The following is a 23,181-nucleotide window of genomic DNA, read 5'->3' as shown; positions in this document are numbered from 1 at the left end:
GTACGTGAATAGCCATTAGGATTTTTCAGGTGGCGATAATTCCAGAGTACCATCAGTCCTCCCACCCTCCAAACCTTGTGTTGACACTCCACTCCAACAGTCAACAGCCCACAGGCTCGACTAAGCAGCTGGCTGCGTTTAGAAATTCCCATTGTCAGAAATAGCATTCAAAGATCGCAGTTAAGTGGAACTGTGGAAGTAAAAGCACAATGTGTTCGTTCTTCCAACAGGACTACCTTTTATACAGAAAAGGTGGTATACGTACAGGAGTGGTGGTGCAACCGCTTTACTGCACATGCACAAACATGATCTGCTTGGAAGAGTCATCAGCAGGAATCCTTCCCTGCTTTATTATTGTTGTTATTATTTAACTTATCGAATTGAAGACGTGTACATATTCCCCACAGGGACCCGCGCAGTAATTTATCAAGCCTGCAGTCGAGTGACCTCGAAGTGTTCCGAACTTTAGAGGAGATCACAGGTAGCTCAAATCTCTCATACGTTAGTATGTTCATGCGTTACATATGATCGCAGCGTTTCGTGGTTAATAACTCTTCCTGGTGTTTTTGCGTGAGAACCCGGCACTAATCTGAGCTTTTTGCACCCCCCCCCCCCCCCCCAACCCCTCCCCCCATCCTCCAGGTTACGTGTACATCGACGCGTGGCCAGAGAACCAGAGCGACCTGAGCGTGTTTGAAAACCTGAAGGTTATCAGAGGTCGAATGCTTTACAAGTAAGTCCCGTCAGACATCCTCCACGCTTGGTGTTTTCATCTGAACCACAAAAGGAAAATATATGTGAAATAAGATTTTGACATTGTGGGGACAATGAAATGTTTATTTAAATAAATAAATAATCAGATAAACTAAAAGAGCTTAAAGGGTTTTATTTTGGTTACTGAAGGTAAAATTCGGGTGTTAGTTTCAGGTGTAACCAATAGTAAGTACAAATAATGCGACGTGCTGGATCAGGTGCTGTTTTAGAAGCTGTGGAATAATGAGGGTAGGAAGCCATTTTGTTTAACGAAACCAACTTCTAAAAAAAAAAATCTTCTTTTTATGTTACATCATATTACCTTTTTCGATTTTTTTTTATTTGTATTTTTTGGTTTTAAAGTTAGCGATCTAGACACTAACAATAAAAACACTTCTGGGGGAAATAATTCCGGGTTGTTACGTAAACGAACCGTACTGTTTGTCTTTTCTCATCCTTTCCGCGGCCGTAGGGGTGTGTTTTCTCTGGGAGTGCAATCTCTCCACATTGAGTCTCTTGGCCTGCGTTCTTTGCGCCGCGTCAGCGGCGGCCTCGTGCTTGTCCACAACAACTCCAAGCTGTGTTACACGTCGTCTCTGCCGTGGGCCGCTCTGCTGTTCCCAAGTCAGGAGCTCAACCTCATCAGCAACAACAACCGCGACCCTAACACCTGCGGTAATGAGCTCTCGTGCGCACAATCTCACACCCGCTTGTTTAAAAAATCAAAAAAAGAGTAACAAGTAAGAAGTATTTGCAGTGGGTGTGTCCTCTTCAGAATATTCAATATAACAATAGTCACAGAATTCTCTTAAATTTGGCCAAACGTGTGTGTGTGTGTGTGATTCAGTGGCCGAGGGTCATGTGTGTGACTCGCTGTGTGCGAACGGAAACTGCTGGGGTCCCGGGCCAAGTCAGTGTGTGTCATGTAAGTCATTTCAGCGTGGTATGGAGTGTGTGGAGCAGTGCAACATCCAGCACGGGTGAGTTTAAATGTAAATAAATAAATAAATATATATATATATATATATATATATATATATATATATATATATATATAAATATAAAATGTGTGTGTATATAAATATATTAGTATTTGATAACTGATGAACAACATCTAAATGTGTTTGTGTGTGTAGTGCCATCAGAGAGTTCATCGACGGATCCTCTTGCGTTCCCTGTCACTCAGAGTGTCGACTAATCAATGGCTCCGCCTCCTGCACCGGTCCTGTAAGACACTTTAATGACACGCACACACCCACATTTATTGTTTATCGTTGTTTTGTTTAAAAAAGTTTCATTGGAATCTTTAAATCGCAGGGAGCGAACAAGTGTGTGGAGTGCATGCACTTTCAGGACGGCGACACGTGCGTTGAGCGCTGCCCGAGCGGCGTGAAAGAGGAGCAACACACCATGTGGAAATACGCCAACGAGAGTGGACACTGCGTGCCCTGCGCCACCAACTGCACCGTCTCGTAAGGAACGCTCGCCAGGACTGCTCGAACCTGCGATTTACTTAGCACAGGAGGCTGTTTTTTTTTTCTTTTAAGTTCAGGATTTTTTACTACTTCTACAAAAACTATTGCGTGTTATTTTATTTTTAGCACTGATTGCATGTTTGTTTTTTCGCCAGCTGTACGATGGATGACCGAGGATGTCCCGTTCAGCAGAAAACTGGGTACGTTTTAAACATATAGCGTTAAATCTCTCTTGTTTTCTCTCTTGAAGTTAATTTTTAAAAAAAAAAAGGGAGTACACCGGGAGTAAATTGACGTGACGTTGTTGTTGTTGTTGTTGACAGACCTGGGACGACGATAGCGGCGATCGGTGGTGTCGTTCTCTTCGTCATCCTGCTGGCTCTGCTCATCTTCTATCTGTGCCGGCAGAAGAAGCTGAAGAAGAAGGAGACCATAAGGAGGCAACTGCAGGAGCATGAGGTCTGAGATGCAAAAGTGTTATGAAAGTAAACAAGGCTTCACAAGGAAACAAGGAAGTTAGTTAAAGGGCAATGGCCAAAGGGTTCATGCAATTAACAAGAACAGGAAGTAAAGACCATATAAGGAATAACAAAACGTCAGGGAGGTGAGATAGGATAGGTGTGCGGAATGTGCGGATGCGCGACTCTTCATGACAGATGCCACCAGATTCCAGGTCGATTTATTAATACCGTAATGGTTAATGTCAAGCCTTCAGCAACAAGAAATGCCCGCTTGTGGAATTCTTTAATAATCTTTTATTTTTCACCTGCAGCTAGTGGAGCCACTGACGCCGAGCGGAGTACAACCCAATCAGGCTCAGATGCGCATCCTGAAGGAAACGGAGCTCAAGAAGTTGCGAGTTCTTGGATCCGGAGCGTTTGGCACTGTCTACAAGGTACGAATCACAGTGCTAACTAAGTTTGAACCGAATAGATTGCTAATAGCAGGAGTTATACACATGATCAAAGGAGTAGAATTGTTACACCCATGTGCACGTTCAGGTGAATTAAGTAAAAAAGCAGCATTTGTAAGTGCAGGGGTCTCCGATTCAAAATGGCCGCCTTTTGAAGCCAGTGTCTTTGCGGGTCTGCAGATGATTGTTTAAATATCGGTTGGTAGTGTCGATATTCCATTCGAGAACTTGTTAGTAAAGGTTGAAGTACATCATCTGTTTAATCACGGATTACTAGCCTTATTGTATTGTACACAAGCTTTTCAAATTAAAACTGATCTCTCTGTGCCTGCAGGGTATCTGGACTCCTGATGAAGAAACCATGAAGATTCCGGTGGCCATTAAAGTGTTGCGTGAGAACACGTCCCCTAAAGCCAACAAGGAAATTCTGGACGTGAGTTAGTTCGCATAACAAGTCATACTTTGAACCAAGGTTAACTACAAACATGTTTTTTTTTCCCCGCTACGTTAGTAGCTACTTGTTATCCGATTGTTGCTATTGGTTACGTGTCCAAGGAAGTCCTCTTGCTCTGTTCTTGTCACTTTTAAATGTCCAAAACATTTGACCCGGTGACTTGGGTTAGCCTTGAGCTTAGTAGAGCGGTAATACCAACCCGTGGTTGTTTTTTTTCGCACAGGAGGCGTACGTGATGGCGGGTGTGGTCAGTCCGTACGTGTGCCGCTTGTTGGGAATCTGTCTGACCTCCACGGTGCAGCTGGTCACTCAGCTCATGCCGTATGGCTGCTTGCTTGATTACGTCCGAGAGAACAAGGACCGCATCGGGTCTCAATACCTCCTCAACTGGTGCGTGCAGATCGCTAAGGTGAGCCGCTTGAGTGTCCAGATGCTCCGAATCTGCTCGGATATTACTGTTATAGAAAAACATCATCTTCTGACCAATAATATTCCAGAATTCGAGAGCAGTGATAAGAGAGATTCGAGACAGTATAAGCCACCAGTGCAGTGTTGGTCATTATAGGATCAATATACAAGATATTGGTATTGAATTAGACCAGGACTATCAACAGACAAGTGTGTGTGTATAAACATCTGCAGGGAATGAGTTACCTGGAGGACGTCCGACTGGTCCACAGAGATCTGGCAGCCCGGAACGTTCTGGTAAGGAACCCAAACCATGTGAAGATCACCGATTTCGGCCTGGCTCGCCTCCTGGACATAGACGAGACCGAGTACCATGCAGACGGCGGAAAGGTGTGTGTGTGTGTGTGTGTGTGTGTGTGTGTGTGTGTGTGTGTGTGTGTGTGTGGTGATTTTCTTGTTAAACTGACTGATTTGTGGTGATTTTAACTAACTGTGACCTCATGTCCTGCAGGTGCCCATCAAGTGGATGGCTTTGGAGTCGATACTTCACAGGAAGTTCACTCACCAGAGCGACGTGTGGAGTTACGGTCGGTAACAAAAAACAAACGTTGCCGTAATCAATCAAACATAACATAACACTGTTACACGTACACTAAAACATTTATATAATCACCCTCAGGAGTGACCGTGTGGGAGTTGATGACCTTCGGCATGAAGCCGTACGATCTCATCCCGGCACGGGATATTCCTGAGCTGCTGGAGCGAGGAGAGCGTCTTCCCCAGCCTCTCATCTGCACTGTCGATGTCTACATGATCATGGTCAAATGTGAGTGAGACTTGTGTGTGTGTGTGTGTGTGTGTGTGTGTGTGTGTGTATATGTATGTATGTGTATATATATATATGTGTATATATGTATATATGTATATATATATATATATAAAAAACAGGCGATTTACGCAGCAGAAACTTTTTCTATAGTCGTGCATAGACGTACGGCGAGAAAGTTCGTCCAAGTATCAGTTAAACATCTTGGACTGTTGGAACAAGGTACTGATGATCTACTCTGACTGACAGGCTGGATGATCGATCCCGAGTGTCGACCCAGATTCAAGGAGCTGGTGAATAACTTCAGCAGCATGGCACGAGATCCTCCACGCTACGTCGTCATTCCGGTGCGTACACATAATACATACACGTAAAGTCATACACTTTTTTTAAATTTTTTTTTTTTATTTTTATTTTAACCCCCCGCCCCCAAAGAACAAAAAGCTCCACCTGTGCCATCTTCTTTTTGTTACGACATATGTAATTCGACTACACAACTATATGACCACACCTTAAATCACGGCACAAATATATCATATAAAATTATTATTAAGATTATTATTATTATTATTATTATTATTATTATTATTATTATTATTATCTTTTTTCAGAATGACGAGCAGATGAGTCTGTCGAGTCTGGTGGACAGTCAGTTTTACCGCACGTTGCTGGAAGAAGAAGGCGGGAACGTGAAGGAACTCCTGGACGCAGAGGAGTATTTGGTGCCCCAACCCGGATTCTTTGAGAACCAGGCGAACGGACTGACAAGGCATCACTCACACAGGGTCAGATCTGTTTCTCTCTCTCTCTCTCTCTCTCTCGTTCTCTCGAACGTTTCCACTAGAAACGAGGAGAAAATACACTCGTCAATCAAGCATATCATGTTCCTGTCTTTTTAATATATGTTCTCAACCAATCAGAGCACGGATCTGGTCCTGGAGACGGACGTTGTGCCGAGCGGGCGGAGCATGCACTCGTCGGTCAGCACGTTGGGGCGGAATCTATACCCGACACTTCCTGTCGGAGCTACGGCCAACGGAAACTGGGGAGGCTCTCAGTACCGCTCGCTGGCCCGAAGCCAGTCCCATTGCTCCGCTGGCGGCCAATCCGACTCCGTGTTTCTGGACGGGGGCAGGGACGAGCCTCCGTCCAGTCCCGGCCGCTACAGTAAAGACCCCACTTTCCCCGGGTGCATGGATGGAGACTTGGAAGTGGACGGGCCGATAAGTTACCCGTCGCACTCGCTGCCACGCAGAAAACAAACGCAACCAGGCGAGTCACGATACTACGCTATCACTATGTGAAAAATCAACATTTTTATATGCAATAGGATCTTTCTGCACTATAATAGGGTATGAATTGTTTTGTTTATTTCTTTTCAGAGTATGTAAACCAGGCGGTCCAATCAGATCGGGCGAGCACGCTGCCACGGAAATCCACCGATAGGCGGTTACACAACGGCCTTAGTGCTGGACGCAGTGTGGAGAACCCCGAGTACCTAGTGCCCACGTCTCCCGCTTTTGACAATCCGTATTACTTGGATCTTGTGGCTAACGTGCCTCCGGGTGGGGCTTCAGTGGGCGGAGCCACATCTCTAGCATCACCTCCCAGGCAGGTGAACGGCTATGTGACTCCTACAGCGGAAAACCCGGAGTACCTGGGATTGGCCGAAACCTGGAGCGGGCAAAGATAGTGCACCCGAGAAGGGGCAGATCGGGTCGAGTGATTGAATGAGTGAGAGTAAGTGAACACATGAATGCATGAGTCAAGCACTATTGTATTGTATGTTTTAGGGCTGTCGGATCGCTTTAAAAGTTGCATCTTGATTTGAATGATTTACGAACTTCAAGGAATGGAGTCAGAGTAAAACCCCCACAGGTGTCGCATTTTTATTTATGTATAATTTTTTAAAAATCAGACATCACGTCATAAGACATCATAAGCTACAGAACGGTGTTGCAGACACGACGTAGTACCCTAACGAGACCCAGCCACAGAAACATTCTGGAAACATAACGACGACGCCACTCGGAAAAAGAACGCATACTTTCATTTGCTTGTTTTTACATTTAAATAGAAAGTTAATGTGTAAAAAAAAAAAAAACTGAACGTAAAATTATTATTATTATTATTATTATTATTATTATTATTTTTTTTTTTTTTAGTCATTTATTTCGACAGCCCTAATGCATCTGAAAAGGTGAATGTCATAGATGGATGGATGGATGGGTGTGTGTGTGTGTGTGTGACTACAGGAAACTCAAATTCCATCGAAAACAAGGAATTTCCTTTCAAAATCCAATGTAGCATCCGGTGTGTGGACAGCCTGGACGTTTTACTTTTTTTTTTTGTGGCGGTTTACCCATCACTGAAAGACGTAATTGGGACAGTGAATTCACTGAACTTCGACAAATGATTCGATGCACGAAGGGTAGACCGAACACAGAACGATCTAACGGATGTGATTATCTTTCAACCGTAAATGGTACGAGCCAACAGGGACGTTTTTAAAAATATATATATATTTTAATTATTTTAAGAGGACACTAATGAAGCACGTGAGAATGTACAAACCAAATGACACTGGAACTAGAAATCACTACTTTGATTGTTTGGTCATTCGTTTCTTTGTTTTCTCTCGCCCCATTTCACATGCCACTGCTTTTGTTTTTTGTTTTTCGGTCTTCCAAACACGGCAGCTCAAACCCGGTGTTGTTTCCAAGCTAAACTCGGACATCCGGCCCGAGCAGCTTTTTTTATACAGTAACTATACGTTTAACATGAGACTCTGAGAGCGATGGAGGAGGACAAGAGGGGACGGGTCGACTTTGCCTTGCTGGAACCGCCACCATTATGAAGACTTGCGACTAAGATATGATTAGTTTACGATTTTCACAACCTATACGACATACACTCGAGTGGAAAGTCCTCATTGTGCTTGTTATGTGTTTATATATATATATATATATATATATATATATATATATATATATATATATATATATATATATATATATATATATATATATATATTTCAGTATGTGGTATGAATCCAATAATTGTCTTTTTATTAAATTATTTCCAAACCGTGGTACTAAACTCCCAGCACAATCAATGTTTTAGGACAAAAGGTTTTTTGTAGAATTATTTCGAAACTCAAATTTGACGAATCTGTGGGTTTTTAAAAAATATATATGTATAAAAATTATCATTTCTTTGAATTTCTGACCACGTCAGAATCACGTTCCGAATCCAGATTTTGGGCTTTCGTCAGTTGCGCTTATAGGAAATATTTTGGGGGGAAAAACCCCACATTGGTGAATTTAGTTCTAACTAAGAAGTTCTAACTGCTTAATTGGTGGTGTTGTTGTAAATCACTTGCTTAATATCTGTTCAGTCATGCCTTTAATTTCTTACATGACCTGATTTCAAAATTACAGCTAGTTGTTGTAAATACAACAAAATTAAAAATATATTTTTGTGTCCATTAACAAAAGCTTCACTTCTAGACCCAAACTAGATAAATAACTAGTTATAGAGTAAAAATAAATACACGGGGCCAGTCAAAAGTTTCCTTTTCTTTTCATTTTATTACAGTTTTATCCACTATTGCCAATGAAATGTTTCAGAAATTCTTCGTAAAATCCCCAAATCTTTGCAAAGACTAGATTTTGTGTTAATTTTTTTTTTTTTCCCACCAATAAAAGATCAAATAAAGTCACAAATCCTTCTCGGTTCACTTTCAGAAATGTTCTATTTGAGAGGATTAAACTTCGTAGAAATATCTATCGGGAGTTAAAAAAAAACATTTGACTGGCAGCGTACGTCACTTATCAAACGCGCACACCATATTTCGTTTAGATATCGAAATCCGATAATATTAATAGCCCTTACCCTTTTAAATGTTCTCTCGCTTTATATTTCTGCTTTCGTGACCTAAATTCCAAACACCCGTGCATCCGTCATTTCGCATCCCGATCCTCCTCGTCTTACATCACTTAATTTGTTTCGCAATGTAGATAAAAAAAAAAGTTTCGAACAAAATAAGTTTGATGAGTTTATTTAATAGCTACAAAAAAACAAACAAACATGGAGAGGGAAGAAAAGAAAAAAAGAAAAAGATTCCAAATCAGAAAAATGCCCATGATGTTAGAATACACTTTTTTTTTTTTTTTTTTTCTGAAATATCATTCAACATGACACTAATATTATAGTCATATCACCTATAAAGACCTAACAAAGGACACTGTTTGTTTAAATTTTTACAAATTATTTTATTTTGTTTTGGGTGGACAGCAAAAAAAAACAACAAAAAACGTTTCAACGTGTGACTCTATGGTGGCAGCGTGAAGAGCTGTAGCTGTAGCTTTCTGGAAAAAGAGCCAGTAGTGCATGTTAAGTTCCAGACAAAACAAAGAACGGCTTGTTTTCCAGACTGGATTGGTGGGGTGGGGTAGGTTGGGGTGAGGTTTGGTGGGGGCAGACGCCTGCCAACCCAGCAGTGCTAAACACTGTTTTAGCTCGAATTTTTCTTACACATACACAACAATTTCCAAAACGATCTCCAGGACGTATGATTCAGCTCAGGCTTCAGTCCGAATCTGCTCACGTTAACACGTCGTTATAATACAGAAGGAGAGGCTACGGCGAAGATCATGACGAGAACACGAGCCACGTGTTTTGTAGTTTAAAAAATATAATTTTAAGCTATAGAACATATGTAGAAGGAACTTGAGCAAAACTTTGCAACACTAAAGAGGGGGGGAAAAAAGAAATCGATACAGAGTACATTGAAGGAGTTGTGAAAATTAATTAATGTATCGTTTGTGATTTTAACAAAAGTATCTTTTTATATGTTTGTATGTTTTGAGGATTTTTTTTTGTTTCTTAATTTTTATGGTACATAGTGTATTTTACTGTATTTTTAGAGTTGTTGCACTCTGATGTCTGAAAACTGCCAACTTTTGTGAATATGTTGCGTCTTTAACGTATTACGGATTATCCATTCGGACCGTGGTGTGTTTTATTTTATAGTTATTAAGAAAAAACAAACAAACAAATGTACATTGTGATTTTTGTTGTTGTTGTTTTTTTTGTAAAAGCTAATCAAGATGTATCCACTTGTTTCCACTGGGTGAAAAAAAAGAAAATATATTTGTATATTACGCATAACCTGTATGCATTTTCTTCACTTATATTATACTACACAATATTTTCTTTTCATTAATAAAGCATGCCGATTAGGCATGGAGTAAGAATCTGAAAAAGGAATGAAAGAAGGGGGGGTACAGTGGTAAAGAATTTAAGGCGAAAGGAAGAAAGATTAAGGACGAATGAAATATGGAAAGGAAAGCGAATAAAGGAAAGAAAGAAAAATGAAGCTATTAAAAAAAGACGCAATTCAAAACAAGAAAAACATTTGACCAATAACAACAGACAATATTACAAAACTATCTAGCCATGTAATTTAGTTAATTTAGTAAAATTAAGAAAAGAAAGAAAGACAAAATGACAACAAATTAACAACAAAGAAATACTTCAGTAATACACCACGCTACATTACTAAACTTTCATGCTAGTTCGCTATTTAGTGAACAGTCCGTACAGGATTTTGCTGAATTTTATTTATTTTTTGATCGTTGCGGCCGAAAATGCTTAATTTTTTTTCTTAGAAATTTGCGATGCAACTTGTGAGTCCTTTGTGCAACTACTTTGAATTGGCGAAATTGCAATCGCACAAAATTGTTTCGCACGGTCTTTCACAGCGAAACGAGACCTTTTTAAAAAAAAAAAAAATTTTTTTTTTTTATTATTATTATTATTTTATGTATTTATTTGTTTATTTTTATTATTATTATTTTTTTTTTTTATAGCTGTACTCAAGTTTGACGCGCGTCACATTGTGACGTCTTGGCCTCAAACCTGCGGTAATTTCGAAAAGTCACAAGCTCCTCCAAATATCGCGTCATCAAGTTTGCTTGATTTCGCATTCTTTTCTGCGATCGCAAAATCCTGGAGGGACCGAGTTAACTGAGTTGTCTTCTTTGATTCGGACATATACTGGGTTTTTATTCTCGGCGCTTCAGTTTCACATGCTCAGAAATCCTTGTAAATTCAACACTTTGTTCCAATCCTACACTGATCTCACGTTCTTCCCGTGCGGTTAGCTGGTTACCCGAGAAGACGGTGGCAGTGGTGGGAAACGTTGCACTTTCTGCACAGATGCACGCTCGGATACATTGCAAAATTCTGTAATGCATAATGGTTGTGACTGTTGATGGGATTGCCCCTGGTCGTTGTATACTCTTCTTTAGCTCGTCTTTGTACATTCTGATGAAACTCACAGTAATTGGTTTTGTTTTTCTCCAGCAATGCAAGCAAAATCCTGAACACATGCCTGTGCTTTATTGAAACCCAGAATTCTTGTGCAAGCTCAGCTTTGCAGTCGCTGGTTCAAGGTTAAGCCGGGGTCAGATACATGTTTATGGATTTCAGCCAAGGCTAACAAGGAATCTAAATTACCCGGCAGCGAGGAGAACCTCAGAGCAGTGTGAAGCCGTGTTGTATCCATCACGCTGGGTGCTGCCTGGAGGATGGGGGTCACACCGGGCGATGTCTTTGAGCTAATCCGTCTGGTACTTTCTTCATTCTTGGCTGTCGTCATCAAATGGATGCTGCTGAGCTGGGAATCCAAAGACTTTGTCGTGAACGCCGAAACGGGTCTGGTCACATTCTGATGAGATACAAGTTACACGTTAAATTCTGCATAGCAAAAACTGTACCTTATGTCCAGTGCCTTATGAAAAGTTATTTGGAATCATATCAGCTCTGAACTGTGCATTTCTGAAAATAAGGGTAATGGTTAGGGTCCATTCTGAAGTGATGAAGACTGCTTTGAAACTGAAGACTCGTCATTTGGGTGGCCCAGTGGGGGCACACTTGCTCCTGAGATTCTGTGTGCTGTGTTACTTCCTTGGACTTATTTTGATTTTCTGCGTCTTCTATCTCCTACATGTTCAGGAACCAGCGAATGGGATTGACGTCATTGGCCAGAGACAATGACATCACGTCATACTAGTTAACAGCTGATACACACTTTTGTATAGTCGAACCTTATCTTTGTACTTTGTCTTTTTTTTTGTCCCATGCTACTCTCTGGATTTTATGTAATACAACATTATTCTAGCTTTTGCACTTGATTTTGAGCCCCTCTGGAATGTGTTGGAACAGGAAAGCAAATTCTTTTGTTTTTGCTACTTTTGTTTTTGCTTCTTTTGTTGGGCTTGAGATCAAAAGATGAATATGTAGATCAGAATTTCAGCTTTCATTTTCTGATATTGACATATAGAGGTCTTAAACAAACTGAACTCTGTACAGTAGGTTTCATGTTTAATCGCTATTTCAGGTAACATCACATATTTGGTTGAAAATTGACGAGATCCGACCACGCGTTCCTAAATGAAACTGGTGATAGCGTGGGCATAGTGTGGTTAGTTACTAAACTGCAATACTTGTTATGCTTGTTCTTTCAAATGAAGTTCAAAAGGCTGTATGAATGAATATGTTTGATCCCTAAAGAGGCGGAGACCCTTCACGGTTCTCACTGTAGACAGTGGAGTCTTGGAAATGAGGAGGGCATAATCATGATCCCTTCAGAATGGACTGTTGATAATGAGAGACAATTTCACTTGGTCATTACAAAAACTGTGAACTTTTCTTCACCTGGATCATAGTAGTGCTGCTCTCCATTTGAATGGGGTACAGGTTGTAGAGTACTGGCGTGCTAGTTCCATACAGGATCGAGGGGTCTGGGCACTGGCTACCAGGTGAGACAGAGCTGTATGCTGGGGGTACAGGGGTAATCTGTCTCTGGAGGAGCTGAAGAATCATGTTAATGTCTGCAGTCATTCGTGTCTCCAGTCTAGAAGATGAGATGTGAAATTCATACCTTTAGCCAAACTTTTTTCTACCAAGGTAGGCTCAAGGTGTTCTTAACAGTGAGAACATATCAGAGGCTGTTGATCACTAGTTTGGGTTAGTCCAATGGACTCACTGCCCCTTACAATTCTTCCCAACTTCCCGAAGGGTTCAAAGACTGCACCTTTTTGAACTGCTACACATGCTGCTGAGAAGAAAGCACTCTGTTCTCTTCTGCATACATGAGCTCACAGATGCCCACGATTGTATGTTGCCGTGATTGACCCAGAGGAGAGAGTATGCCATCCCTCCCACCCAGAGAGCACAGCCAATTTTGCTCCCTTGGCTCCCAGCCATGGATGGCTATACCATCGCAACTATACGGTGAACACACATAGTCACTCAGGAGCCCTGAATCACGGAACCATTGACACTGTGCAGAGAAGTGAGTCCCCAGGACTATAGTTGAGAACCTCTGGGTAAAATAACCATACTGAGAAGATTGCACCGGCACAGCCCTAAGAAGATTCATGTCTAATAACCCACAAGAACTCAAGGAGTTCAACACACACACACCTCCCCCCACCTCAGCTCTGGATCAAGCTGTCAGGAACAAATGAGATAAAAACTTAAACATTCAAACATGACATTCAAAAAGCGTGGAGGAGAAATATAATTGGTTTGCAATTAAAATGTTCACATCTGCCCAGTATCATTTGTGAAGCATGGGAACAGGTTGCTACAAGGGATACTACATCACTTATCTTTATCAATGATGCAACGCCAAAAGCAGCAGCAACTGAATGAATTCTGAACGACTACTGGTCAGACCTAACCAAGTCAGTGAATGGTGCGTCAACATTCCAAACATTTACAGTCCCCTCTAAAAGCATTGGAATGGCAAAGCCAATTCTTTTGTTTATTCTGTACACTGAAGACATTTCAGTTTGAGATCAAAAATTTAATATGAGGTGATAGATCAGAATTTTAGACTTCATTTCCTAATATGTACATCTGGATGTGTTAAACAACTTAGGGTTCTCCCTTCAGTCTCCTCTTCAGGAGGTGAAATGCTGCTTGAATGGGGTTATGGTCTGGTGATTGACTAGGTCAGTCTAAAACCTTTCACTTTTTCCACCTGATGAGGTTCTTTGTTGCGTTGTCAGTGTGTTTTGGATCATTGTCTTGCTGCATGATGAAATTCCTCTCAATTAGACTAGCATTTAGCATTTCTCATTTAGCATTTCTCTGTAATTTGGCTTCTGAATTCATTCTGCTGCTACTATCATGAGAGAGAGCCCATTCTAGAAGACAATCATGCAAGCCCAAGCCATGATACTACCTCCATTGTACTTGACTGATGTTTTGGATGATGAGCAGATCCTTTCTTTCTCCACATTTTGACTTTTCCATTACTTTGGTAGAGGTTAATCTTGGTTCCAGAACTTTCTGGCTCATCTCTGTATTTCTTTGCAAATTCCAATCTGGCCTTCTGCTTCCTAGTACTGATGAGTGGATGGTCTTGTGGTATGGCCTCTATATTTCTTCTCTTGAAGTCTTCTTCGAACAGTGGATTGTGATACCTTCACCCCTGCCCTGTGGAGGTTGTTGGGGATGTCACTGACCGCTGTTTTGGGGTTTTTCTTTACAGATCTCCCAATGTATGTCATCAACTACCGTTGCTTTCCTTGGCATACCTGTTTGATGTCCAATTGTTAGTATACCAGAGTTTTTTTTTTCTTTTTCAGGACATTCAGAATTGTTGTACTGACTATGCCCAATGCTCGCGCAATAGGTCCGATAAATTGTCCCTCTTTTCCCAGCTTCAGAATTACTTGCTTTTCTCCCTTAGACAGCTCTCTGCTCTCCATGTTGGTTTATCCTTTTGAACAACGAATGTCTTTACAGGTGAAACCCAGGGCTCAAACCAAAAGTAGACATTCAGAGCTATTACCTGTTTAAACAATCAATCTAACAGAGCATACCTGGGCAACAAAAGAAAAATTGTCCTTGCCATTCCAATACTTTATGAGGGGACTGTCTACCATTTTCAGGGGCAAACAGTGAAATGTTCTTGATTTTCTATGTCAAACACTGGACCTAAAATAGTGTAGTACAGAGTCAGAACCAAAATATTTGCAATCTTTTGATTACACATGGAATGCACTATACTGTATTTTTGCATACTATTAAGTACACCTCAATGCTTGCAAATAAATGGGCCAGGAATAAACATTTTAAATGACCTACCTGTTAAGCTGACTTTGCAGTAACTCTAGTCTGGACTCAAGCTCGCTGGGACAGTCTTCTGCAAATGGAGGTGGATGATATGAGGCTTGGACGGAAGAGGATCTATAAGAGCGGCCTGCATATTGAGTGGACCAACGATCTGGCCAGTAATGGTACAATCCAGAAGGATGAGCTCCTACAGTAGGATAGACAGGAATTTGGCAGATCCAGAAATTATTTAATGTTTTTGAGCCTTCTATGAACTGTTTTGTGCTCTTATTTACTCAACGCAGTTATTCCAGTCAAGGATACAAAAAAATTTAACACAAAACAATTTAGATGGTTATTTGTTCCAGGTATATTACAGCAAGGTCAACTACCCCATAGATTGGAGTAACTACCTCTGTCCATGCCAGGGTCTATGCCCATCCCAGATTTGTTGTTGGGTGGAATCACCCGTAGGGCAGATGGAGGGTAATCCTGGGGGTCTCCTTCAGGGGTGTATACCTGGCTGTGGGAAAGAGGTGGTTTGTTGATGTTCTCACTAGACTGAGTTCTGGAGGAGACACAGCTACACAGTTCATCCCAGTGAGTGTGAGGGCCAGCAAAGCAGTGATGACCCTGGCCAGTACATGTTTGAACTGAATAGGAATCATCTTGATCCATTCCATCTGTCAGGATGTATAAAAAGTGGGCATTTTAACTTAATTTAAAAGTTAAACTAGGCATCCTTTGCTCAATATGGTTGTCTACTTACCTGGTCTGTTGCGTCTCTCCAGTGAGTTTTTGTGACGTCTTGAGTGATCAATATGGTAATGGCAGTCATTATCTTCACTGTGTAGGGTGTGAAGGACCTCATCTACCTGATTACAGACGAGATTCATGTGGACTTTGAACCAAAGCTTTGTATGTTCCATAAAGAATAATGGTGTATGTGTACTTCTCTGAGGTTGAAGGTGATCTCCAGATTTCTCCAGAAGCTTTCAGCAAAGGCTGGGTACATGTCTAGGACCTCCAAGAGATCATCTCTCTGGATTCGATGGAGATCAGAATAGGTGAGTGTCCTCACATCAGCATTGCAGTGTCCAGGTTCTGTGTACAAGTTAATGGGCTCGCCAAATATATTGTTCTTGCCTGCACAGAAGTGCATATGGAAGAAATCATTTGGAACTGTCAAATAATAATTAACAACGGTATTATGTGCTATGGCGAAGACCTCACTGTTTACATCTGGAATTCTATAAAGCTGCTTTGTGATGAGATCTATTATTAAAAGTGCTATACAAATAAAACTGAATTGTAGATTAGAACACTGCACGTTCTGATATACTGATCTCCACACTTTTCTCCACTTTTAAGTAAACAAAGAGGGTTAAAACAGATTATGCTCCATGGATCACTGTGCTCACCTAGTATAGCAAGCACAACTTCATTGCAGGACACCTGAATTGAGCCATGAGAGATGAAGTAAAGTGTATGGAGAATATCGCCGTGATGGTAGAGAGTGTCCCCTGGTGGAGAGTGGGTGGTTTTTAAACGCACAGCCAGGGCTCTCAGGCAGGCTTTACTGGCCCCTTTGAAGGCCTTGCAGTTCTGTAGCAGGTTGCGGTTCAAGTGCAGGCAGATATCAGCCTGTAAGCATTCAGGAAATCCTTTCAAAACCTACAAGAAGGTCAAGAACAAAAGAAGTTTTATCCAAAAATACCAAGCAACACACCATATCCATCATAATTATGTTTATCAGTCAATTATATTGCTTGTCTAGGTTCACAGGTTGTTTGACTACATGGTGTTGAGGTGCACATGTCCCTTACTGCATTCATATCAATGCCGTTGGTGTAGGACCAAGCATGCTGGAAATACTCTTCCAGCCTCTGCCTCAGACCTGGTGGTATTTGGTGGAAACGGATGAACTCTTTGACCCTCAGCAACTGCGTGTGGTAACGTGTGGTTCCAGAATAAAGACGCTGTATGATTGCTGAGACATTCCCAAATATGCTGGCATACATCAGGGCTGGAAGATTGGAGAACAACATAAAAGTAATCTTGCTTCTTCAAGTAAAGATTAACATGCAGTTAAAACTTCAATTTACAAGGGGCTTTTATTCATATAAAGACATCCTCGCATGTAGTGTACCTTTCAATTTGGACCTCACGGACCAAAGTTTTACCTTAGAGGGTACAGATACCTTTTCTGATAATGTATTAAAAGCATAAGACTTGGGATAATTTCAGGAATCTAGAGTACTACACTATAGTTTTCTAGGTATAAACTCTTGTCACCAAGATGGTACCTTCCATGGTACATTCCTTATATACTTAGGTAAAGGATACAGAATAGATTGTGCCTTTAAGAGTACACTACCTTTTTCTGTACCTTTTGGAAACTGATAATATAAGAAAAGCCTCAGAATTTGTTCAACAATCTAAGAAAACTAGGATACAAGGATGTAGCTTTCAAGGTACAAACTCTTGTCACTCGGTTGGTGCCCACAAAGGTACATCCCTTGCATCCTCAAGGCAGAGTCCCTTTAAATTTGGACCTTTAGGATGACAGTTGGAACTAGTAACATAAGAGCGGTTAAGAGTTGAATGTATGTGGAATGACTTACAGCCAATAAGCATGACACAGATGGAGAAAATCTTTTCAGAGTTGGTGTTGGGTGAGACATTCCCAAAACCCACACTGGTCAGGCTGCTGAAGGTGAAGTACAGTGCAGTGACATACATATCCTTTATGGAAGGTCCTGAGGTGGCGTCACTGTCGTTATAATACTTCCCCAGTTGATCAGCCAGGTTATCCAACCAGCCTGTTTTCATGTAGGGCCTCTCCACATGGCCAATGGCATACCAGATACATGCCAGCCAATGAGCGATGAGCACAAATGTACACATGAGCAAGAATAGGACTGCAGCTCCATACTCTGAGTACCGATCTAACTTCCTGGCCACGCGAACCAATCGGAGCAGTCGTGCGGTCTTCAGGAGACCAATCAGAATGGTTGTTGTCTGAAGTTAAATAATAGCAAGCAGTGTTAGAAGGGAAGGATAGGGATTTTTATCAGTTAGTATTTTTCAAACAGTCTACTATTTTTCACTCATTCATCTTTCAGTAACCAACGTTGAATTGAAAGCTTAGAAAATTTCATCAGTAGAGGGCATCTAATGGGAAGTTTTAATGTATATTTAAAAAATGTAATGCTTTTTATTTAGTCTTTGTAGGCAGGCCAAATTTGGGGCCACTGTTAGCCAAGTTCAATATCCTTCCACTACAAAGAAGGTTTCTAGATATTTTCTCACCTCATCTGACCCAGATTTAAAGATGAGCAGGTCAAAAGGCAGGGCAGCCACCATGTCAATAAGAAACCAGCCTTTAATGTAGTGGATGGCAATGAGTTTAGGATGTGTTACCACCTCATCGTTATGATTGACGTATGTGGTGCGAAAGCTGATCACTATGTCCACCATGAACAGAATATCCACAATGGCATCCACAATGTTGAGCGGGTTGCAGGTGTACCCGCAGACGCGTCGCTGTTTCTGTGCCAGCTCGTTAAGCAGGAACGCGGCTGAGTAGGGGGTGAAGATTGCAGTGTAGAGCACTAGCAGCAGGATGACCCAATCCCACACTGCTTTAAAGGGACTGTAGTGCAGCATGATCCACTTATGGATGTCTGGATTCTGGAGCTGATACACATTCGTACCCAGAGGCAGCGTCTGTATAAAGAGACGCATATACAGAGAGCTTTTGTCTTGGCATGAGTACAAATTTACAGTACAACAGGCACCAAAAAGCAGATCATGGGAAAATAAGTCACATTGTGAAAATTGTATTTGTAAGATGGCTAGAAGAATAAAAGGCACATGTACAGTAGCTTTTTTTTGTGTGTATTCAGGTATGCCAGAGATGGAAATTTGGTAAATACATTGGTGTACTGGCTGCCTTGAGCCCACCAAAATGATTATCATGCCATGTTGTTTTTTTTTTTTGGTATTTAGCATTTAGCTAGAATCTTTTTCACATTTACATTTAGCAAATGCCTTAGCCAGATTGACTTACAGAAATGCTTTGTAGTCTCAATCAAAACACATATCAACGTGCTGGTTTAATAGGTCAGAGTCTAAGAATACCGTTGAGCTAAATCCCTGTTAGGAGGAAGATATTACAGCAAGAAAGGAAAATACACACATTAAGGGAGTGTTTGTAAATAAATAAAAAATAAATGTTCATTCAAGTGCTTGGTGAAGAGCAGCCAGCGAACTGTTCAGCCAGTCATGGGAAGTTCATTCTACTACCTGGGTGCCAGAACAGAGAAGTCTTGATTCATGTCTTCTTTCTACCTTGTGGGACAGTAGGTCAGTCAGGCCATGCAGATGCTCCAAGGGAATGTGGTGCATAGTGGGGTGTGATAAGTACCTTCAGCTAGTTGGGGCCTGGTCTATTTTTGGCTTTGCACATGAGCATCAGTGTTTTAATCTAATGCGGACAGGTGCATGCACCTAGTGGAGGGAACGCGGTAATGGGGTGACATGGGAGAATTTGGGGAGAGTAAAAAGCTGTACAGCAGCATTCTGGATCAATTACAAGGGTCAGATGGCACACCGGGCAGACCTGCCAGGAGCAAGTTGAAGTAGTCCAGTCTCAAGCACCTGAGTGGCCTCCATGGATAGAAATGGCCAGATCCTCCTGTTGCTGTAAAGGAGAAACTTGCATGACAGAGTAATGTTAGTAATGTGAACTGAGAAGGATAGTTGGTTGTCCACCTTAGGGTCCAACTACTGTATGCTAAGGTTGCATGCATCTCTAGGCTTAGTCTTGCTAGGATTTAGTTTCAGCTGATGAGCTGCCATCCATGACAAAATGTCTGCCAGCCATGATGAGATCTGTACTGAAACATGAGTGTCTGAAGGAGAAAAGGAGAGCATGAGTAGGGTGTCAGAAAACACGAAAAACATGTGGACCCAGCACTGAGCTTTGTGGGACACCAGTGGAGAGTCTACATGAAGCACATGTGGATCCCCTCCAAGTCACTTGATATGATCATCCCTCCAAGTAAGAAGCAAAACACCACTATCACTAATTCCAAGAGTCTTGAGAATGGACAGGAGAGGTTTGTGATTGACATTGTCAAAGTCAATCATAAAATGCCTTTCTACAAAAAAAAAGGCTTAGCTGTGTAACACCAGACCAAGTCTTGCAGCTGTCAATTTGTTGCCAGATATTCTGAGCCAGATCCTGAATTCAGAAGTTGAGTTCAGAAAATATGAAGGAAAATACCTAAAATACTGTCTGAATGTTAAAGGGCCAAATAGAATCTGGTCACATGCATACTCAGACCTGAGTCTATGCTTCTGTTCATCCATCCACGCCTGAGAGGGTTTTCTTCCGTTCTTTACCATCACACTCCCATTCCTTCCTGTTTGTGCATGAGTGAAAACACTACCCTTTTAAACAATATGGATTTACAAGGAATCATTATCCCCTCTTAATGATTTCTTGGTGTTTTCTATTGTTTTCCATCTGGGTTTGCTCTGATGAATGAAATTGCCCTGACCTACAAACTGCCGCAAATTGGACTATTAGAGTGCAGGGTCAAATGAAAGAGACCAGGGATGTGGAAAGATGAACAGTTCCAAATTTGACAAGAAGAGGTGGTATTTATGTCCAAAAGGTTGTGGTTAAAGTAGTGTGGACTGGATGAAAATGATCTCCCACAGAAGGTGTAAATGCAAGTTTCAGAGGTTGCACATTGTGCTTCATCACTAGGAGAAAAAAACAAAACAAAGGGAGTGGACTTCAGCTGACATTAGGGATTGATTTGATTGCAATCCCTCTCTGTGGCGAAATCTCTGTTCTAACGATCTTTCCACTAGTGGATGTTCACCACACTCCTGTCCCTATGCATTCTGTCAAACCAAACGGGCAGCAATTGATTCCTTGATGAACATCTAGCGCAACATACTTACATGAACATTTGGACCCACATTAGGGATGTAACCAAAAAAAGAGAATACATTATTTTGATCAAACAGATAATGTGTTCTAAACAGACACAAATTAAAAAAGAGAAAAAGCTTATGGTTCACGGAGTTGAGACTAGAGGTGTGCATCAGGACTGGGATCCTGCAAGACACCATCTCTCAATTTTGACAAAACATGAGATAATTATTGACTTCAGGAAGACCTGTGGTGATCACTCGCTACTGCATATCACTTATGTTATAAGTATGCTGTGGAGAGAGTCAAAAGCTCCAAGTTGTTGTTGTGTACATCACAGAGGGCTTCTCCTGGATTCTCAACACCACCTGTCTAGCCAGACCAATCAAACCATTCCCAACACCTACTATCACTTTGGGTTTAAATTTGGAGAGATCACAGATACAAATCCGACACAAATAGTGGCACTATACAAATACCCCTAGCTCACACGTATCTCATTGATCTACTTGGGTGACCTTCTCGGTGATGTTCTGTTTGTGTTCGTTCACCTTAGGGATGGTGACGAGCTCGATGTTTGAGGGCGAACTCCTGGAGATGGAACGCCTGGGACGGCTAAACCTGAGGGAGAAAGGTGGGAAGCGGTTGGCAACTCCGCACTTCATCTGGTCAGGGTTAGCAGGAGAGCTCAGCACACCAAACCTGCGTAGTCACATGGTAAGAGGAAGTTAGGACCAGTTTGGTAACAAAGTATGGGAACAGCTGAAAAAACTGTTTCCAGCTGTGGGTAATGTAGTGGCTGAAAGTGCTTCACCATATTTTGGTCAGGCCTTCTAGCCTACTTCCAGCATGTCAGTAAGTCCCTTAGCTCATAAAAAATATAAGTAGTGACACTAAATTTGATCCTGTAGTGGAAGGATCTGGGAATTGGGGCATTTCTGTTGTTCCTGGTTAGTATTCTTGTAGCAGCAGTTCAATGGGCATCAGCTGTCTAATAATCTTTTTGGAGAAAGTGGTTAAGACGGTTTATTAAAACAATCTAGCCTGCAGGAAGTGAAGGCAAAAATATTTTCCAAAAGATGCTGTTCATGAAATATATGCCATTATTATTCTTTTTTTTTGAATGATATAATGAAATAATGGAATGGTATGTTTTCTACTATTTGGAAACCTTTTGGAATTTTTACATAAATTTGATATATAGTGTAATAGTTAAAATATTTATAAATTAAAGTAGAAAAGTAAAAGTAATGTGCTAGTAAAAGTATGGCTAATAAAAAAAAAAAGACTTCTTTTTTTTTTTTTAAATCAGTGATAGATGTGAATAAAAACGAAGGTTACATGGATCTTAAGACACCATTTGGGAAGATGTTTATTTACATTTCCATTTGTTGATGCTGTAATTTATTGTCTAGAAAAATGCATTGGCTTAACACTGAATTCTGTATCTATAATTATATATATATATATATATATATATATATATAAAACACATTTTAGTTGATGTTTTTATATTGTATATTATTTTCTCTCTGTCAATGCTATTTTGTGCATTATTTATTTATATTATTGTCTATTTTAATGAATTTATTTTTTTTAACCACCTTTTATTTCTTTAAAAAATATTTAAATCTGCATTTTAAAAGTGAATATAAACGCCATATAAAGAAAGTTTATTAAAGGAAGGTCAAACGACCAAGAAATTCTCTCGTGATCCACCCACCGTTCGATTCAAAGCGAGAACCAGGATGAAAAGTCTTTGCTCTTACCGGAGTAGCGTGTCGTTTCCTCCGTTTGTCTTGTGTTCTGGATTTTAACGAGCCCTTCGTCTTTTTTAGACTCGCATAGTCTTCTTGCGACTGAGTGTCAGCACTGTGGTCCCTCACACAGAATCATTCTCCAAAGCGAGAACTAATCGATCACTCGCCACAGCAGTGGGAAGCTCATTAACAGATCAAACCGCCAGATGGCTCGATCGTTTCACACATCACACGTCAACAACAATGACGACGATAAAGAAAGGCTTAAACGGACTAATAAATTAAAAGATAGCAGAAAAGCCATAGTATTGGCACCTGACTAATCAATGTCCACTGCAGCTACAGAGCGGCTATCGTGGTATGGTATTGACCGAGTGTCCGGATGCGGGTCTGCATTTAGAGCAGGGGATGATCTTTAGATTTCACGGCACATTGAGCAGGCCTGCTTTCATGAGATCTGAATGAAGAAATGCCATCAGTAGTGTGGCTGTAAATGTCAAAGCTGAAG

General features: G+C 41.0%; 2 protein-coding genes across 4 annotated transcripts in view; one reads left to right on the top strand and one right to left on the bottom strand.

The window, feature by feature from the left end:
- The window catches only part of erbb2 (erb-b2 receptor tyrosine kinase 2), a 22,597-nt gene extending 12,596 nt beyond the window's left edge, over window positions 1-10,001 (top strand). Inside the window, exons 10-27 of the mRNA XM_017483481.3 lie at window positions 408-481; window positions 643-733; window positions 1,226-1,428; window positions 1,601-1,733; window positions 1,890-1,980; window positions 2,071-2,225; window positions 2,384-2,428; window positions 2,552-2,687; window positions 3,001-3,123; window positions 3,476-3,574; window positions 3,819-4,004; window positions 4,238-4,393; window positions 4,515-4,590; window positions 4,683-4,829; window positions 5,079-5,176; window positions 5,441-5,614; window positions 5,750-6,101; window positions 6,212-10,001. Of these exons, the coding sequence (XP_017338970.1) occupies window positions 408-481; window positions 643-733; window positions 1,226-1,428; window positions 1,601-1,733; window positions 1,890-1,980; window positions 2,071-2,225; window positions 2,384-2,428; window positions 2,552-2,687; window positions 3,001-3,123; window positions 3,476-3,574; window positions 3,819-4,004; window positions 4,238-4,393; window positions 4,515-4,590; window positions 4,683-4,829; window positions 5,079-5,176; window positions 5,441-5,614; window positions 5,750-6,101; window positions 6,212-6,522 (2,650 nt within the window). The 3' untranslated portion in view covers window positions 6,523-10,001. The remainder of the gene's footprint in view (window positions 1-407; window positions 482-642; window positions 734-1,225; window positions 1,429-1,600; window positions 1,734-1,889; window positions 1,981-2,070; window positions 2,226-2,383; window positions 2,429-2,551; window positions 2,688-3,000; window positions 3,124-3,475; window positions 3,575-3,818; window positions 4,005-4,237; window positions 4,394-4,514; window positions 4,591-4,682; window positions 4,830-5,078; window positions 5,177-5,440; window positions 5,615-5,749; window positions 6,102-6,211) is intronic.
- kcnh6b (potassium voltage-gated channel, subfamily H (eag-related), member 6b) lies at window positions 9,316-23,181 on the bottom strand. 3 transcript variants are annotated; one of them, XM_017483476.2, is made up of 12 exons: window positions 22,683-23,181; window positions 21,465-21,615; window positions 18,276-18,692; window positions 17,588-17,984; window positions 16,790-16,989; window positions 16,385-16,637; window positions 15,916-16,109; window positions 15,733-15,838; window positions 15,377-15,646; window positions 14,997-15,171; window positions 12,552-12,750; window positions 9,316-11,562 (listed from the first exon to the last, which is right to left on the bottom strand). In XM_017483476.2, the coding sequence occupies exons 2-12, from the start codon at window positions 21,576-21,578 to the stop codon at window positions 11,263-11,265; spliced, it is 2,625 nt and encodes an 874-aa protein (XP_017338965.1). In that variant the 5' UTR covers window positions 21,579-21,615; window positions 22,683-23,181; the 3' UTR covers window positions 9,316-11,262. The 3 variants fall into 3 exon arrangements, with proteins under 3 accessions (XP_017338965.1, XP_017338963.1, XP_017338967.1); XM_017483474.3 differs by lacking the exon at window positions 22,683-23,181 and having other exon boundaries at window positions 18,276-22,322; XM_017483478.3 differs by lacking the exons at window positions 12,552-12,750; window positions 22,683-23,181 and having other exon boundaries at window positions 11,436-11,562; window positions 18,276-22,326.

The sequence above is a fragment of the Ictalurus punctatus genome, chromosome 13 (assembly GCF_001660625.3).
Source record: "Ictalurus punctatus breed USDA103 chromosome 13, Coco_2.0, whole genome shotgun sequence".
Lineage (NCBI taxonomy): Eukaryota > Metazoa > Chordata > Actinopteri > Siluriformes > Ictaluridae > Ictalurus > Ictalurus punctatus.
Note: the sequence above shows the minus strand (reverse complement) of the source record. Positions and strands in the feature narration are given on the sequence as shown.

Bases quoted from the DNA above. Each gene is read 5' to 3' on its own strand.
- kcnh6b (XM_017483474.3), bottom strand. From the start codon at position 18,977: ATGCTAAATACCAAAAAAAAAAAACAACATGGCATGATAATCATTTTG. The intron at 15,839-15,915 runs GTACACATACAC...GTCTGTAATCAG, and splicing joins TCACCTTCAACCTCAGAGAA to GTAGATGAGGTCCTTCACAC. The intron at 11,563-12,551 runs GTGAAGAAAAGT...GTATCTCATCAG, and splicing joins GCAGCACTACTATGATCCAG to AATGTGACCAGACCCGTTTC.